Below are 19062 nucleotides of genomic sequence, written 5' to 3'. Positions count from 1 at the left end.
ACCTTCTGTGCCTTCCTAATCACCTGTGCCCCTGCTGAGCAACCAACTCAGACAGGCCTTGTGTCACATATCCTGCCCTTGTGAGGGAATTATCTCCCAGATCAAGGCCCTTGACGTTTTCCCTGTTTGTAAGCTTCCCTTGGAACTGCGGAAGTAGCTGATATTATAAACATCATATTAAGTATTCCTTCAGTCTGGTGTACTCCAGATATGATTTGAAGTTCTTGGTTTCACTTTATATATATGTCAGGTCTCTTTTTTTTGCTGGTGTAGATCTACCTACATTTATGTTGGCAAGGAACACAGCCCATCAATCTTATATTGTATACAAGTAGGGCACTTGAAATGAGCACAAAACCTGCCAGTGAAATGGGAAGCTCCTTTTTTTTGCATATTTTCAAGGTTACTCTCCCACATGATCCACATAGACTTTGTACAATTCCCTTCTCGTTTGTTAGTGTGCAGAAAAGAAAACAGGAGCTTATTTTAAACTTAAATATTGAATTAATCTATAGGGTTTGTGCCATGAAATCATAAAGTTTGAGCTTGGTACATTGCTGCCCCAATTAAAATATAAAGGCTCCCCTCCAACATGCAGCTCTTTTAGAGGTATCAAGAACCATATCCTATTTATCTTCCTGTGCAGCACCGCTGTAGGAAGCCCCACAGAAATCAGTTGTAAAAATGCCATTCGTTTCCACACAGTTAACATATTCAAGTCTGTGCAGATTACAGATTCACTAATTGAGTTTGTAAGCTGTTCTGAACACGCTTTCAGAGAGACACACTAATGTGTTTTAGCACTCCAGCATCTGGGGTGACTCTATCAAAAATTAAAAAGACCCTACCTATTCCAAGTTTGTTACTCTATATGAATGCAAACAGTAGTTAAGTCACCTTTGACAATTCCATTACCGTTCTAATCATGCTTGAGTGCTATTCAAAATTTTGAGTGGATCAGGTTCACTATTGAAAATAGACACACACATATAAGCAAATTAATGACTTAAAATCAATATGTTTCAATTCTTAGGGCTGTGCCATTAAATTTTTAGAAATACTCAAGTACTGAAAATCCATGACAATATTTATGAATTTCAGAAGTTTAGCAATTTTGTACCAAAAATTGTGGTGGTTTTCTCCCCATCATTTCTCTGTTAAAATGTTTTGGTTATCCAGTTAAGAGAGCAGAAGCAATGTGATCATCACATGCCAGGAATTATGAATAACAAATAGCAGTTGTAGCATACAATTTGTGTTTTCCTTCTCTTCACTCAAATTATGAGGTGAATACTTATGCATGCTAAATACATTCACAGATCTCAAGGATGATTCACTTTTGACATGTAAATAAAGAAACAAGACTAAATTAATCTTGTTCCCAAGTCACTTAATAAAATTAAACCCCACCAAAGTACCTCAGTTTGATTTATAAAGCTTTTAGGGTTTAATGTTTTGTGAGACAGTCACCCAAGACACTACCTCTTTCTTCCTGCAGTGCCACAGAGGAGATAGATAGATATTGCGTGCCTTGCTGGAACAGACCAACTCTACAGCTCATCATTTTTAGTGAAGGTATTTTCATGGACAGGTCCAGTAAAGGAGCATACCAGTTAGTCTGGTAGAGTTTGAGGCCTGATTACTTAACCTAATTCTCATGTCAGGATAGAGAGCAAGAGTTGATACTAATTTGTCCTGGAGTTTTTCCTTTTTTTAATCTGTGGAAGTCTTTAAAAATTACATATGTGAATACTATCCTTGGGAAATATGACTCAGTGCCCTTACTAAACTAATATGCAATTAAATGAATGCACAAATATTGCAGACTCTGGAAATGACACAAAATCTCGGCATCCTTATCCTCTGCTCATAATGACGTAATAAGCTCAAGTATCAATTGCAATAAAGGTTGACATCAGATGAATGCGTGTAGGCTACTGAATCTGCACAAATAGTTTTCCTCACCGAAGAGACACTAGTTGTCTTTCCTGCTCTTCACAACAAATATATTTCTTATCTGATCTGGAATCATGGGATTCTTATGGTAGTAAATATTATACTTGGCATGTATTTGTAGAATGACGACTTGAAGTATTGTACTTATTGTAAGTATTATTTATTATATAGTTGGCAGCACTCCTTATACTTGTGTATTATTATACAAAGTTTGTGACCTATACCTTTGAACAGCTTACTGAAGTAAAACAAAATAGGAAGAGAAAGGTCAACCAAAATATTACTTTTCTAATGCTTTCTAAAAGAGAAGACCCAGTATCAAACTGGCCAAAGCGATAGACAAAAATTAATTTAGACCGTTTGTGTTTGTTCACCCTAAAATATCACTCCAAGCCTTACAAAAGCACACCCAGATGACTGGTATCTTCCTTCATATATCTATCTTAAGGTTAATACCGCTGGGAACAAATTATAAGAAATTTTGCCAAGAGCTTATCCCACAACAATATACTATATACAATATAACCTATAAATAAAATATCTGTGAAGGGATTCATAGATACATAGTAAAGAAATATACCCCCCCCCCAAAAAAGAAAAACAGTAACAGAAAAATAGCTATTTCTTACGACTAAAATTGAAGATGTGGGTATCAGAAACCTGGAGTTCCCTCGCATTTTGGTGACCTCTGATGAAAAATGGCTGACGCAACTACAGGTTGTTTTTAAGGTGAACAACACTGTGTTCAGGTTGACAGGCCACCTCAGGGCCCTGTGCGCAGCCCCCCACCAGCCCTGTCATGCTGGAGCCATGGGCAGAGGTGGCCCAGATGCCCTGCGCCCTGGCCAGGGCAGTGGGACGGGTCCTGGCTGGGAGTCCCTGCCCTGCCACCATGGGGGAGACCCCAGTGCTTCAGCAGCTGGAAACAGCTGGGCAGGCAGATGAGGATCAACTGCTGAGCGTGCCTGGCACTATCACAGCCCTGCGCATGGAAGTTTGACCATCCAAATCCAGGCAAGCACATACATTTGAAGCACCTTGGGAAAGTGCAGTAAATGTTTCATTAGTTCTCCGTGAGAAAGAAAGTGTTATATTTGTGCCACTAAGCACAGAAGGTATTTATAGCTATTTTAAGGCAGTGGCTGAAGTGGTTAGGTCAAGCAACAGCGTATAATTAAAAATCTTAGAAATAATCATCTCTCTCTACTCAGACAGTCTATGCAAGTGTGAGAGCTGCCCTCTCAATACTTCTCTCATTGTACCTCGTAGGTTTCCAGCCTTTTGAATTTAGTATATTTACAAGTTTTCATGCTATTAAACCATTAAGTATACGTAGTCTGCAGCAATAAACTATAAGGCAAGTTCATTCATATGCTGAAGTGCAGCATCTCATTTAGCAAAGTTGTGTCAATACTTTTTAGGTCTTCTTTAAGACTTCAACCATTTAACAACAATTAATTAATACAGAGTTACTAGAGAAATTGTCAAACCATTATAGAAAGAGTAAATTCTTTGCTTGCACCAATGAAAAAATCTCTACTGAAGTCAATGGATCTGGTCCTTATCACCCAGGAAATGTGTGATGTGCATGTGTATGTTTTTCATGCATTATTGAAAGATCTCTGAAATAAATTTGAGGGTAAGGGTTGCAGTACTAATTCAGCTGGAAAAAACACAATTTGCATACCATGTGACTAAACCCAAACAATTCACACTTTTAGAGAATGCCATTCACTTTTAGTTGGTTGGTTGGGTTTTTTTACTTACTGCTTTATACGTTCTCTTTTGTCCAGCATGTTTTCTGATTTGTTCTCCATTAGGCCCAGTTTCAACATGCATGGAATAGATAATGTCAAAGAAATCTTCTACCACGGCTACCCGCCGTAAAGACAGCTTCTCATCTACACCTACTCCATCCTGAAAAGGAAAAAAAGATAAAAGAAAAAGTAAGGAGGATGGGATGAATAGATAAATTATGATAATCATGGGACGCGTTCTCCTTTTTTAGCAGGAAGTTAAAGACCCTTCCACTGAGATCTGAAGGTCACCCACCCTGTGAACGACAGAAACAGTACTGTAGGAAAGTTGTATGATCAGTCAGATCATATGGACTCTTGCAAGCAGTCCATTTTGCCAAGCCAGGGCATTTGGTCGCTCCACAGAAAGTGATCTTTCACTCCAGTATTTAAAAAAGCGGAACAAAAATATCTGTGTTACTTTCTCCAAATGCACAAACAAGATTCAAAGGCAGAGGCAGTCCCAAACACATGTCACAGAAATGCATTATGCGGCTGTTAATAAGAACGCAACAGCTCTTTTATCCTCGCATTCCCCTCCCAGTAAATCTGTACCTAGCACTTCATAAAGGTATTTAATAAAAGGTTTTAATTCACAGGTGACAGAGCTGACTGTAATTATGAATACAAAGGAAGTTGTTACAAACAATTTACCCCTGCAAAACCTGCTTGAAAATATACTCCACAAAGACATATCACAATATGAGGAAAAAAAAGGGATATTTTTAAAATTTGTGATTTTTGCACACAGATGTCTGGTTGGAACAAGTGACAGAAAAGTGAGGACACCTACCATCTGATTTTCAAAAGTGATAGTGCCATGGTAGCTAAAGACTTCTAAAGATAAACAGTACACAATGTCTCTGAAATTAATCAGTATAGTTCAATTCATGCCTTTTAAATAGGACCATACATAGGAGTTGTTTGGTTTTTTTTACCAGATGTCTATGGATGCACTTCTAATGAAGGGGCGGGAACTGGGACTCTTCTTTTTCCAGAGCAAGAATCTGTCAAGCCGGCTGGGTTTTGTAATACAACATAAGTATATGAAGAATAAAATAAGAACGGCCAATTCACTAGTACTCCAGCACAGCCTCCACTCTGGAGGCAGCAGTGTCACCTAACCTTCAGCATGTATTTGAAGCAGTAAGTGCATTCCAAACTTAACACGTTTGATAATACTGTTACTGCTGCTGTAATTCATGCCACAACAAAACTCATTTACATTGACCCTTTTGTGACAAAACATGCGAAATTATTGCTGCGGTGACCAAACAAAGACCAAGGATGAGAAATGAAAAGGCAATAGTTACATACGACTCCCAGTTGCCATCCCCCTGCTCATAACGTCTTGCTAACCCATTCCAGTAAGTTTGCTGGATGTGGACAAACATGATTTATTTTTGTCACTGCCCCTGTTTTTATTCCAGCCCACTTGCTTTTATTTTTCATAGAGTTCAAGGAAAGAACCCAAATTATCCCAATGGCTCCAAAGAACCCCCTAGGGTGACACAGACGAGCTCTGACACATTCCCAGCAGTACCAGAGAAAATGTCAGTGGCCCTATAGCATAACTTCCTAAATGTGCATGACTCCATATTATATCAGGTTAGGAGTTGTTGATATGCTACCAGCCATAAAAGTTTTGTTCTGTCCTGCTCCATTATTCCCCTGCCTCTCCCCAACCTTCTTCAAAGAGGTCCTTGCCCAAAATTACATTGTCCCTTCCACCTGCACAGCAGGCAACTGGACCAGAGCAGAACTTCCTCGTGTGCATGATGAGATGATTGCCATAGTCCTGACAGAAGTGACTGTGCTGAGGATTCAGGGTGGAGGAACATGAGGAATTTGCAGCGCAGTCTCCACCACAGTTACAGCCTCAGAGAGATCAGCTGGGAACAAGTGTTCTGAGAAGGCAGAGAGGTTCCCACCCCATGAACAGTCCCTAAAATTTCACTAACCACCAGCTCAAAAATTTTGTCACATCATGACTGGTTCTGATATCAGCATCATTAAGAATTTGCTTGCTATTGCCCACCATTATTGCCCGCTATTTAAAAAAAAACTTTAGACATGGGGCCAACATAAAATCTAGATCTTTGCAGCTTTAATCTTTAGGGGAATTCACACGTGAGCCCTGTAGGAGGTCTCATCTTCAATCATTATTTTCTCACCACCCAAACAGCACAGTGGGATCCCTAATGATTTCAAACACTCTTATTATGACGACACCGTTATCTCACGCCGCTCTCTGAACACTCAGAAGTTTATAGTGTTGATTAACTGATAAAGATTTAATCTGTTTATTACTAATGAGTTTTGTTTTAGGAAATTTCCTACGGGGCAGCTCTCTTTTTTAATTAAAGAGAAACGCATTACAACCATATTAATTTAAAACCTGAGATGCCACCTCAGCAGAGCTGACACATGCAAACATCAGGAATACATGCAAAGAAGAAACTCAACAAGAAAACTCATTCTGCTGCTTTCAGTGGCCATAGTGTGCAGTGCTCTTCTTTGATGGTCCTCCTACCTCTCTCCCCAGACACTGATACCCAAAGGTAGGTAAGCATAAAGTGGGTGTGCTCTTGAAATTGTTTCTCCATCCAGCTGAATAAAACGGTAAGCATTGCTACTACTTCTAAAAATACAAGGAAGCAAAATTTGCACAAATTCTCTGTCATGCCTCCTAACTGAAGTACCAGAAAACAAACACAAACTTTCAAAATCCTGTCACTCAAAAAGGGCAGGAAAAAACGCTTTACATCATTGAGTCAAAACTGCTTCAGGGGAAGACAGTACTATTACTTAACTTCTACACTCATCATAATTTTATGCGGTGGGGCCTGGACAATGACTAGGTCAGGCTTCATTCTACTTGGTGCTGTATAAGGCAATAAGGTAGACCTTGTTTGAGAAACCCTGCAGTGCTGCAGAAGAGTTGCTGTGAGTAAGCTGTTCAGTCCATCTGGCAACACACAATGCTGTGCAGAGATGTAAGCCATAACTGCAGAAGCAATACGCCAGATGAGTAACTTGAATAAGGTAGCTGCTTACTGAGACTTTTGATAACCCAATACTGACATCCAATAAATACAGAACGGGGAAACTGATACAACCCCAAATCTCTATTTAAACCATAAAGACTCTGAAGTGGACACAGTTGTATCAGGATTTCCTGCCATATGCCATTACACTACACTTTTATCCTGAAATTGGTATTCCATAAAGGCATTAACAAAGCAGCTCTACTTTATCAGCTGGCTCTGGGTAAAATATTTCACAGTGCCTAAGGGGACATTTTTTTAACCTCAACTAAGGGTAAAAAGAGACGAATGAGGGAATACGTGATATGCTATTCAGATGTCTGAAAGGCTATGAAATGTCCACAAGGGACAGGACAAGTAATAGGCTTAAACCACAGCATGGGAGATTTACATTAGACATTAGGAAAAACTTACTATTGACGTGGATAGTCAAGTACAGTAATAGTTTGCCTGCGGAGGCTCTGGCATCTCTGTCACGGGAGGATTTTGAGACCAGGTTAGACAAATAGCTGTCAGGGACAGTCTGAGTAAATCCTGTCTTGGATAGACTAGATGTTAATTGAGTTTCTTCTTGATAGCTCTACAACTGAGAAGCTTAAATGCCATTTTCAAAGTGACTTGGGTACTAACAACTCTGGAACAGCAAGGAGGATATTTATAAATCACTGAGGTATTTTTAGGACTTTCATTTGTCATGGCAAGAGTCCAAGCCCCACTTTCAAAAATGACTTAGGAATGGAAGCCTCACTGAATGTTTCACTTCAAAAATTGGACTTAGACTCTTAAATCTTTTAGGCTGAGCTTCATCCATCACTGAGGTATGCCCCTATTCTACACCAGTTGTCTCAGATTATTCCTCTCTGGCCATCAGCGTGACAGGCACTGCCAAAATACAATTCATCCTTATAACTGCTGGAATGGTTTCAATCTCTACCAGTGAGAAGTTACTTAATTTTACTCTTTACATTGCAGAGTTTCCTGTTTACTCTTGTTTTTACGTTTATTCAGTGTTCTTCCTATGTTCTTAGGATACAAATAAATAGACGTTTCTTTTCATTTTCAGCCCTGCAAATTCCATTTGCACTCCGAGATTAAAGTTGGTTGGTTGGTTGGTTGGTTTTAGATATCTACACAAAGAATACAGAATTGGCTTTTACAGAGAGTTGTGTACCTCTCGGATAGTGGTAAGGATCCCTTTGAACAAGGATGCTTGAGGAGAGAGTCAGTCTCTTTTATTGAAGAGGAACCTACAGGGCTAATGGGAGTAAAGAAGGGAAAAAAGTTTGCCAGTGAAGTGAACAGATAAAACTCTTAGTCAAGACAGCAAAAAGATCTCTTAAATGAAAGGCTGGCATTTTTACAGTTAGTTTGCAGAGGAGAACAAAATTTAATACAAGCCTTTAAAATTAAAGCCACTGAAACAAAAGTGCTTGCAATTCCTTGCTGGAGAATACCTACACTATCTCTTGTTGAAATTTCTGGGGGGGAAATAGGTCTCATAAAACACCCTCTTGCTTCAAGAATGAATATAACTATCAGCATCTTTACAGTATTTGAAAAATATTTCTATAAATACATGATAGACTGCAATAGAAAACAAAAGTAAAGTCTTGGTTGGTGGTTTTATAGAAAATGTTCAGGTCTATAAAAACCTCTGTTGTAAAAGCATCAAAGCCAGAAGCATCTACAAAACATTAGGAATAGATGGAAATAACAATCAGCCTAAAAATTTCATTGCACAACATAAATCAAATATAAATGTAATACTGCTTTGAATGCAGAAATACAACGTGTAACATTTTTCTGATCTATACCAGTTCAGACAACAGCAGAGTTAAAGCACATTTGTGTCACCACAACTCTGCTGACGAGTACCACTTTTTGCGGTCTTGAAGATGCATTTCCTCTGGATAGGAAGCAAAGTCTTGTGCTGACTGAAGCATTGTGCTCTGAATGAACTATATCCTTACAAAAAGTTTTGCTCATAAAACCCCGCCTTTTTAGCTTCTGCATAATGAGCTCCTGACATGATTGTATGTAGGTGTTTTACTCCCTTTGTATTATAACTGTTAGGAGGAACCAGTGGTAGTTTCTGTGTAACATGAGCCTTATATACCTCTCTGCAGAAATAAGATAATAAATGATCAGACTGAAAACCCCATTATACATTATTTCCTTTACCTGCTTGCTCAGTAATTGGAAAAATATTAATATTTTTAAAGAGGGATGACCATTTTAGAGTGCCTCTTACTCCCATAGAAATGAACAAATCTAGTTTCATCAGCACACTGATTTGAATTCCCAGGTTATATTTAACTCATTCCTGTCAGTGAGGTATAAATCCAAAACAGATCATAAGTTATTAGTATTTTATAGCTATTATTAAGCAGCCTAAAAGTAAAATTAGCATTTCTATCCAGTTCCTAATGGAAAGTATCTGTAACAGTGAAAGGGGTATTTATTATTTGAAATTTATAGTTTCTGTTACTCATTATATGATGCTTGAGCAGCAAATCTCATCTTTTACCAGCAGATGGAGACATGAAAAATCAGAGTTACATTAAGGCAGATGATACACACCAGAACCATTTCTAGCTCTCAAGTCCTCTCTGGAACCTTTAGAACAATAAACCCTACAAAGACTAAACAACTAAGCTGGGATATGTCAGCAACGAGTCAAACTAATTGTGGAAATAGATCACAAAAATAAATAGAATAAAGTGAAGTAAAACAGCAAATTAATATGCCATTTGAGATGAGAACCTAAAACTAAACAACGGATACAAAGTTTGGGGATTTTATGAAAGCTGTAGGTAAGAAAAAGTCCTCTGACTGTCTTGATGAGGGAGTTCTAGACACCCAGGAAAGATAAGAGAGACCAAATCAACACTGAGCAGAAGTCCCTTTCTCCTTTATCTCTTGGACCAGTCCAGATGATGAGAAAGCACCAAAACAAAATGTCTGTTGACAAGCAATAAGGGGTGAATTCTGACTACCATATAAGCTTAAAAGATCCTACCTAAAAGGACTATCCTACTGAGTCATTTCAGGTGAGGCCATCATCTGGTCTATTAGATGGTCTATCTAGCTCTATTAAATTAAGCTCTGGCAATTAGAGATAATGTGAAACCCAACTTGCCAAACCGTAAAGGGAAGGTCTGTCACCTTTCTTCCCTTGAAGTGTAGTAAAATGAGCCTGGAAATTATTTCATGATACACAAGGTACCTTCAGAGTCCCTTTTGGCATGAACAGGATAATAACCTGGCCAGTGGTCTCCGAGATAAATATTTAAAGCTCTTTCCATATTGGAGAAGGGCAGAAACTTTTCTTTTTTAATCTTTCTTCAGAAGTGTGGATAGATAGGCAGATCTACCATCATCACTGCTACTGCAGGAGAAAAGCTTAGAAATGAAATGTGGAACGTGTCTATGTACTCTCGTGTCTCCTACAGAAAATAAGCATGGATATGGGAGGCAAGAGGCAATATCAAAAAGCCACCTCAAGTGGACTTGGAGTCCTGAAGGAATAGCAGAGAAGACCCCAGTGAGAAGTACAGGACAGGCAAGCCCTGGCTGCAGTTTACTCTTCCTAGATAAGAGTGACTTCTTAACTGAGGTCTGAATACTGTTTTCCCTCAGTGTGCTAACACCTGTTTATTTTTTTTCCTTAGGTGCTTAAACATTTACACAACCATTCTGAACAAAAACAGGTCACAATACAGGCCACATTTTACTATTTGTGAAGTTTGTTGACGCAGGCTAACCAAACACCACGAGCTGTATCTATGAGAGCAAGTGGGGCAGTGCAGGAGCAGCAGATCTGTAGACCAAAGCGGTTGATATACCCAGGAGCTGAATCCACACTGTACTAATTTCAGACTAGCTCTAACCTGGTCCCCCCACACTGGACACCCACTTCTGGTTGCAATCCAGTAGGTGTACTCCTGGAACAAATTACAGTTTTGTTTTACTGAAAGGGATCCATTTCCTGCACTGAAAAATCCACTGCAGTGTGAAACAAGCACAGCAAGCACTGTCAGGGGCTTTGTTTCAAAGGCACATCCCTTTGCCAAACTAAAATGCCAGTGTGGATGCAGCCATAGCTTCCTTAGTAAGACAGCGAGATGGGATTTTTCACCTGTGCACATTGTGGTGAACATTACCCAAACGGATGAGGAAGATACTTAAATACCTAGCCCAGGGACACACAGGACCCTGGTATAACTGGGGTGAGCAGAAAGAAGCTTAACAAACACCTATTCTGACATGGACACCATATTTGACACATTACTCCCTCTACCTGCCTTCCTCTCCCGCAAATTCCTGCCTACTTAGCCTGTTAAAACCACAGCTGATACTGTCATCATGAGATGCACAGTATTATTACAGCTGGTCTTTTTTACTTTTCTTTTTTTTTTGTCTTTGTCAGAGAAAGCAAATTAATGCTGTATTCTGTCTACAAAAGTCTGTTGAATTGGTACATTTAATATAGAAGCAATTAACCCAGGCATTAAATGCATCATATTCAGTGAAAAGTATGGGACAATTCCAATTAAACTAAAGCTAGAATTCAAGAGAGAGAGAGAGAGAGAGCACACTACAACACCTGGGGGGAGATGGCAGTTTGCACTGCAGAAGTGAACATTCTGGTCAATTTCTAACACACACACACACACACAAAAATAATTCAGCAAATTGCAATTAAGTTTTCGGTGATTAATTTGAACTTAACTATAATTTACTAGTGAATTCTTCATTTTAAAAAATCATCTAGAAAATAATTTCTGATCTTAGCCCATTTCTGAATAGTTTATTCAGAAGTCTATATTTTAAAAGAGAAGCACTACAATTTATTTTTTTTTTTGATAAACAGACTGTATTCTTTCCCATTCCCTGAAAGATGCTGTCTCTTTTCTAGTGGGTTAGTTTTCTATCAGAAATAATTAAGTTTTGACTTTGAAGTCTATTTTTTTGAAAATATTCACTACGGTCCTGGAAATATCCAGCAGACTTCACTTGCCCACTTCAAATTCACTGTTTGGTAAGCAGCTCAGAGCTAATAAACCTAGCTGGGACACCAAGGACTAACTGAACGGAGCAGAAATGTAACATAGCCAAATTTAACTGAAGTTTTTGTTTAAGCTCACATTCATGAACAAAGTTTTAATGTGTTTATTCCTTCTCAATGATTCATTACAGGATACAGCTAGGTACGAGGAACTTATACCAGAATTTTCTGTAATTGTGTAAATTCTAAGAAATTGCAGGTTTTAAGCTTGAAAAACCACCAAGACTTCAGTTCTACCATGAAACAGGATGAAAATTCATTCCATTAAAGTAACATGTTATTCTTTTACTGAAAGTAAAACTGAACATAGAGGTAAGTATTAGGAGAGCTGTAAAATGAGATTTCTCCTAACTAAGAGACACCCAAAAAAAGTTCAAAGAAGCCATTCTGAGGCTGGTGGTAATCTTTCTGTGTACAGATTTCTTCAATTGCTCAGAAAATTGTAAATACCCCGTCAGGCTAAGCGAAAAAAATAGAAGGATAACAACTCAGTGAAGCGCAAGTGACCACTAAGTGCACAAATACTGAAATTACATTCCCTTTAAATACTTTTTCATGTCTTTCTACTCTTCATAAATTTTACAAGACAATTCTATCTGCCAAGCTATAAAAAGTTACTGCAAGACTTTTCCAGAGAAGACTGCAAGGCCAAATTAAATGCTTAGCAGGGGAACTGCCTTTTCAGTCTCGCAGGTAATCTGGAAGGGTCAGCTTCTCCTGGTGAGTATTTTGAAGTGAAGGGACTTCAGCTCCCCACTCTGACCGCTCAGCACACTGTACATCATTAATTTCCATGAAAATTTGTTTCTAAAAGTTACTAGCATGACAATACATACGCAACTTAGTTTTACTTTCAACTCAAAATAGACAGTTCTTTGTAGCTATAAAGTACTTCGGAGAGGAGGAAAAGATTTGCTTTTCCCAAATAAGGTTACCAGGACAAAAAAACTGATTGTCTTCAAATATTTTTGACTACAGGGTATTTTAAAATGAATGGGTGTGAATCCTAGAGTGGACCTGTTTGGTATGGTTTTGGTTTTTTTCTAAATTATAATATCTGGTATTGTCATTAGTTCAGCAAAAAGAAATGGGCAAGGTACTGTTAACTGTTAACATTCCTGTCGTCTTCCAAAAATGAACAATTACACAATTTTAAAGTGTGCTATACTTTACAGGTACTCAAGCACTAGGCGAATGCAATGTAGATCTATAATGCCACCTTTTTTCAGACTGATGAAATGCAACTACTGTATTCCAAAAGTAACCTAACACTAAAGTGAAGCTTAAATAATGAGAACTCATTACCCCAAAGTGCTGCCTGTGAAAATAAATGTATATTTTAACATTATATTCCAAATACTCATGAGCCTCTGATGCAAGAGCATTCACAGAGGGAGCTTTTTGAATAAATAAGGTGATATGCAAGTGCCACAAGGTACATACTGCAATCAGGTGCGAGGAAGATACCACACCACAGATCAACACAGCTCAGCAGCAAAACTTCTAAAAAATAACAAACTGCCTCAAAATCTTAGTTCATTGGTAAAATACTTCAAAAAGTCAGGGGAACAGGATGGATCAGAAGACTGCTAATGGGATATAGTGGTTTTGTATCTAAATCTCTGGGTCCAACGCCAGCAAGGGCTTTTGTCCCTTAAAGTTGCTTCCACCTTCCACCTGCTGCCTACTGCAAGGAATTGCCCTGGGGTGGCAGGGACATGAAGTGTGTGACCTAATCTCTCCCATCAATGTTCCTGCAACAGCTGTTCACTTGCTTATACAAAATGAGCTCACAGTCTCAGCACAGGTCCCAGAGGGCAGCTGTCTCCATCACCAAAACCACTGCTACAACAGACCATTAGGTGCCATTAATTGGTAACCTCATTAGCAACATCAGTAGAGACTGGGGATCAGATTTTAAGCTGCACTGGTGCCATACAGGCAGCTTATGGTAGGGACAGATGAGAAAACGTTAGTGACTTTGCATCACCCATACAAAACCTTGGTGCTGATATAACCCACGCAACTTGGCTTGCGAAGGCAAGGCGCAGAATAATGAGAACTGTCCCCAGCTCCAGTGCCAAAGGGGATGGGAGTCTCCAGGGCACCCCGTGCTCCATGTATGGCCTGCTTCTCTGACCACATTACCAATATACTTCCCACGTTGGAAGAAAGCTGTTTGTTGCAGGGAGCGAAGAAGTACTTCCAAGACTAAATATTCTGGGAGTATAAACTAAGAGCCTATAATGGAGGTCCCTCAAAATTTCTGCAAGGACAAACAGGCAGGGATGACGAAGGGGCTCACTGTAATTGCACAGGTAACTTTACCTGACCAAGGATACAGGCCACTGGGGACTCAGCGGTCAGATTAGTGCAAAACCAAATGCATGGGTCTGTGCTAGGCACACGACTTCTGCCCACAGGTGGTTTTAGCAGTAGTGGTGTTACAGCCCTGATGACGGACAAACATAAGCAAAGTAGGAACCATAGGGAGAATTAGGGTCTGTTCTCAGATGAAGCAACACAGCACCTAGAAAAATCTGGTAGAACACTGGATACACAATCTCTCCACCAGATCTGGAAACAGAGGCAGCAAATGTCAGATATTGGAAATAAGTTTTCGGTGTAGCCACGAAATGCCATGAACCAAATATCTAACCATGTTCTTCAGGAAAATTCATTAGGAGGGGTGCAAAAGTTATCCTTCCAAAAATACATTAAAAACCCTAAGTTTTTTTGATCCTATCTCAGACCTGAGGAAGGGCTTGTGCACCCAAAGATATCATCAAACTAAATTAGTTGGTAAATAAAGAACCTTGGGTTTTTTGTACTAGTTTTGTTACTCTGTGTGTGCGTGTGTGCGCGCGCGCGCACAGATCAGGTTTTACAAAATGAAATTACCTCAGCAGACTTATGTGGGGCTCTTTAACAACTTATTGGTTGGCTTTTTCTTTAATTAAATTAGATTTCCCTAGTTCTTTTTTTTTTTCCACTCCTACAACAGCTCTTTTCTCTCATGGGTAACCTAGGCAAGAACAAATGCCAGATGCAAAAACCTGTGCTTCTGCGAGCAAGCACTGCTGCCAACAGTCAGATCATTTACACCAATTTTTTTCTCCTTTTCTTCTTCCTCCCTTCCCAACCGTAAACAAACTCCACAGCATGAAGAGGCCAATCCTTGCCAGCAGAACCAAGTTTTGAAAAACACTGCTCAACCATATGTTCAGTCCTGACCAGCGTGATAGTTAGGCGGCTGACATCTGCAGATGGAGAGTTCATATCACCATTCAGCACAAACATGCTGCTACTGTACACTGAAGTCAATATTAGCCAGACTTTGCTTAGGAGAAATTTTCAACACTGGTCTACAGTTTCACCTTGCCAATTAATTTTTGGTACACTGATGTAAACGAAATATATATCTAAAAAGAGTCTAAGAGAAAAATGGTGGTGGCGATTGAAAAAGGGAGCCTCTATGAACCCTTTTGGTAATCTCCATTAGAAGGAAAATAATTCTGTATGAAATATTATATTGAAGCTGTTCATGTGATAGAAAACACTTGCTAGTGTTACACATGACGAACCTTCACGCAAACCCACCAAACTCTATTTTCACTGAGAATACAACCATCTACAACAGCCTCTTCTCTGAAGGCCCAGTAGACTCAGTTTTTCTCTAAATAAACTCTACCAACCTTTGTTTCAAGAAGTACTATAAGAACTGTAAGTCTTTCTTGCCTTACTTAGGTATCCTTCTAATTATTATTATTATATTATTCTATTTATAATATTATATAATATATATTTTATTATATTATTCCTTCTTATTTCCTTCTGGAAGCAGTAAGAGCACTCAAATGTTTGGGGGAGTGATGTTGGTTCTTCTTACAGAAGCAGGAAGATAAAATGCATTTTCCCCACTACTTATTACTTTTTCTCCCCCTTACTCCTCTCTCAGTCTATCTGCAGCTCCTCATGGAGTCCAAACACTTTTTTCAGAGCTTAAACAGATTTATGGTTAGCAATTTCCACAGGGACTGTGTGCATGTTCTCTCAGGCATGCTCAGGCACCACTACTCATTTGAGGGCTGGGAATCAAAATCTGTGTCTGTTCTGCCACTGGCAATGAAATTCATGTTTGTCATGTCACTCATTCAGACCTTTACTGCATAGCGGTCCCCTTCTTTGAACGCCTATACTTAAAAGATATGCCTCTATGAATTTTCTTTTAAATGTTTTGCGATCTTATCTAACATGCATGTGTATTACTGATTGTAAAACACGAAAGTGAATGGACCTGTTTTCCTTTATTATGTTGCTTTGAAGCTGAAACTGACATAGATGTCTAGACTATAAATTCCTATTAGAAATGAGTTAGATCTTCAGTTACACAGATTTTACTCAGAACACTTCCTGCATCAAATCTGGAGCGTGCCCTAAACAGCAGAGAGTTCAAATCAACGGTAATTACAAACTACAACACTGACTTTGCAAATGCTGCTGTATCGGGTAAATTTGGCTTCTTAATTTTTATAAATATCAGCTTCTTCATTTTTTTAGTGAACAGGTACACCCTAGTTCTGATCACTAATGACGCTGTCCACCATCCCTTTTGTTTTTTTAACAGAATCAAAGAAACAGTCAAATAACGAAGGAAAACATATTATTTCCTCAACAATACTGCAAAAATAGGCGTTTTGAATAAGTAGGTAACCAGATTTACCCAATATCTGACGCACGACAGAAGACAGGAAATCAGAGTATTTGCAAGTTGAAAACTCCCTATTAATCAGATGTTTACAAGTCTCTGACTTAATCCAGGCATGCCCATGAATTTACTACCATACAGTATTGCTTCCCATGCTAATATTCGTATATGTAAAGCACAGTCGATGAAAGAAAAGGAAAGATGCAGATGAAATAGTCTGTTCTCTATAACTGAAGTTCATGATTATATTTTCATATCTACAGCAGCTAATATGCAAATTATACGAATGTTTGTCATTATTAGTACAATTCTGTGCTCAAAACATGAACCAAGCACTATATTATTTTTCTTTGAGTAGGTATCGTTACTTGCGCTTTCTCTCTTTATATAGAAAGAATAAAGCTTCTCAGCTGTTTACCAGAAGAGGAAGAAAAGTAGAAACATAGCATTAGAATTCAATTATGTACTAAACACAGTATAATGACTATATTATTCATCAAGTTCACCAGAATTTGGTGCTCTGTCTCCCAATATCTTAAACTACTGCATTCAAACTGTAGCAAAACCATAATTCACCAATATTAAGTGACCTGCCCATTTTCTCGCTCCTCAGTGTATACTGGTTGTATTAAGATAATGGGACACAGCACTCGGATGTCTTCAGTAATAATAATGACAACAATGTTTCTCTTCCTCTCATTACGTACACTTGCTGTGTGCAGTTTGACTGATGGATACGGCCATCCAACACAGAGCCAGCTATAATTCACAGTTTAGCTTGCAACGCGCTATGGGATCTCTTGAGATTAATAGAACTATACAAAGTCAGGGACATTACAGATGAAAGAAAAATCAAATAGTCACTTAGCCCATCCCCTGACAGAAAAGGGACTGTCTTCTGTTGCTTATGATGTACTTCTGTCTCATCTTAAATGACTCTTCTGAGGTAGCTTTCATCATTGGCTCTGAGACACTATTTTACAGACTAGCACAGGTAAATAAAGAATCTTTGGCTGAGCCCATGCCAACAAAAGGTTTGCAGACTGCTGTGCTGTTGTTCCTTAGTTATGTTCACTTGGAAGACGCGCACGATACTAACACTCTCTAGGACTCATTTGGGAAATAGAGGTTTCTCTGCCGTACTAGATCACATCTGCTGAGGAAGAGTTAGCAAGGTCCTCTCAGTGGCAGTGAGAAATAGGTGATCACCACCTTAAGGCTTCGCCATATCACTGCATCACTGCCTTGTTTCCAACGTAGCTCCCAATTCCTGCTCAGCTTCTGCCAAGAACAGCTTCCCTCGCTAGGGGTCTAGCACATTCTTTCTTCACTGATAATAACGTAATTAAAAATCCCATCAAAGACTCACATTGATTTTAATAAACTACGGCTCAACCTCCCAAATTGTCCTGTTCTCTTTAAAATGATGCTCTGCCTGCAAAGGACTATAGGGACAGACTATCATCAGTTTTAGTTCCTCAGCAAAGCTGATACAGATACAGAGAGCACAGTTTTACATACACATTTGAGATGGCTAAGGGTATAAAGCTTCAAATCTATGTTACAAGGACAGCCAACATCTATTTTCATCTTGCTGACAACATGAACGACAACATTTTTATTCTGCTGAACAAAACCTTAACGAGGACTGAATTTGCAAATGCAATATTTTGTTTCTTTATGCATCAATTCAACACTAAACTGCATCTTCTGAGATGCTGCTGTGCCTACAGGAAGCTTCAGTTTGCTTTCTCAAACCTTCACCTTTCCATTACATCAGGCTTGATTCTTCCTGGACTACATTTCCCAACATACACTCCAGAAGGAGATCATGCGTATCGTGAAACATCTAGTAAAATAAAGGATGCCAGCGTAGTAGGAATTCTTGAATCACATCCCTCTCTTTGTAAATACATTGCACCCACTCATTTGCTTGCACTTTATAGCAACCACTATCTCCAAATAACCTAAAAGGCTTTGCAGCACTTGCACCAACAGATGGAGTCAGCTATGTGGACTGAATACGTACTTTATCTACATCATTTAAGCCCTGTCTGCTCTAAGAGAAATATGCTATTACTTTATTGATGAATCACACCTGGTACCCAAACCACATAGAAGGCTAGTTCTCCCTCACTAGGAAATCTCTAGATTCAAAATCCTACATTTTCAACTGCCAAATCAGCATGGATCATCAAGAAGATGTTAAAAAGACCACGCAGACAAGCCCTGTTCTGTTCTGTGCAAATAGCCTATTATAGTACTATATTTTGAATGCTACAGTCTTTAAAAGGAAATGACACAGTAATTTCCCATCAAATCAAATCATTTCTAGCATAACTTTTCATTGGGGGTATTCTGCGTGTATCCTGGAATTTGCTTTCCGGGGAGACATCAGGCACAGTTGTATGTCTGGTAAATATGTGTGTTTGTTGTTTTACATATGGGCGCGTGTGAAATTAAATTCGATTTGATCCAATAATACTT

General features: G+C 38.9%; 1 protein-coding gene across 5 annotated transcripts in view; it reads right to left on the bottom strand.

The window, feature by feature from the left end:
* The window catches only part of NOL4 (nucleolar protein 4), a 192449-nt gene that overhangs the window by 153546 nt on the left and 19841 nt on the right, over positions 1-19062 (bottom strand). For 4 of the 5 annotated variants that reach the window (XM_054191577.1, XM_054191578.1, XM_054191581.1 and 1 more), the window contains exon 2: positions 3724-3873. In XM_054191577.1, the coding sequence (XP_054047552.1) occupies positions 3724-3873 (150 nt within the window). Of the gene's footprint in view, positions 1-3719; positions 3874-19062 lie in introns of all 5 variants that reach the window. The other variant, XM_054191579.1, reaches the window with a different exon arrangement.

Source organism: Rissa tridactyla, chromosome 2 (genome assembly GCF_028500815.1).
Source record: "Rissa tridactyla isolate bRisTri1 chromosome 2, bRisTri1.patW.cur.20221130, whole genome shotgun sequence".
Classification (NCBI taxonomy): Eukaryota; Metazoa; Chordata; class Aves; order Charadriiformes; family Laridae; genus Rissa; species Rissa tridactyla.
Note: the sequence above shows the minus strand (reverse complement) of the source record. Positions and strands in the feature narration are given on the sequence as shown.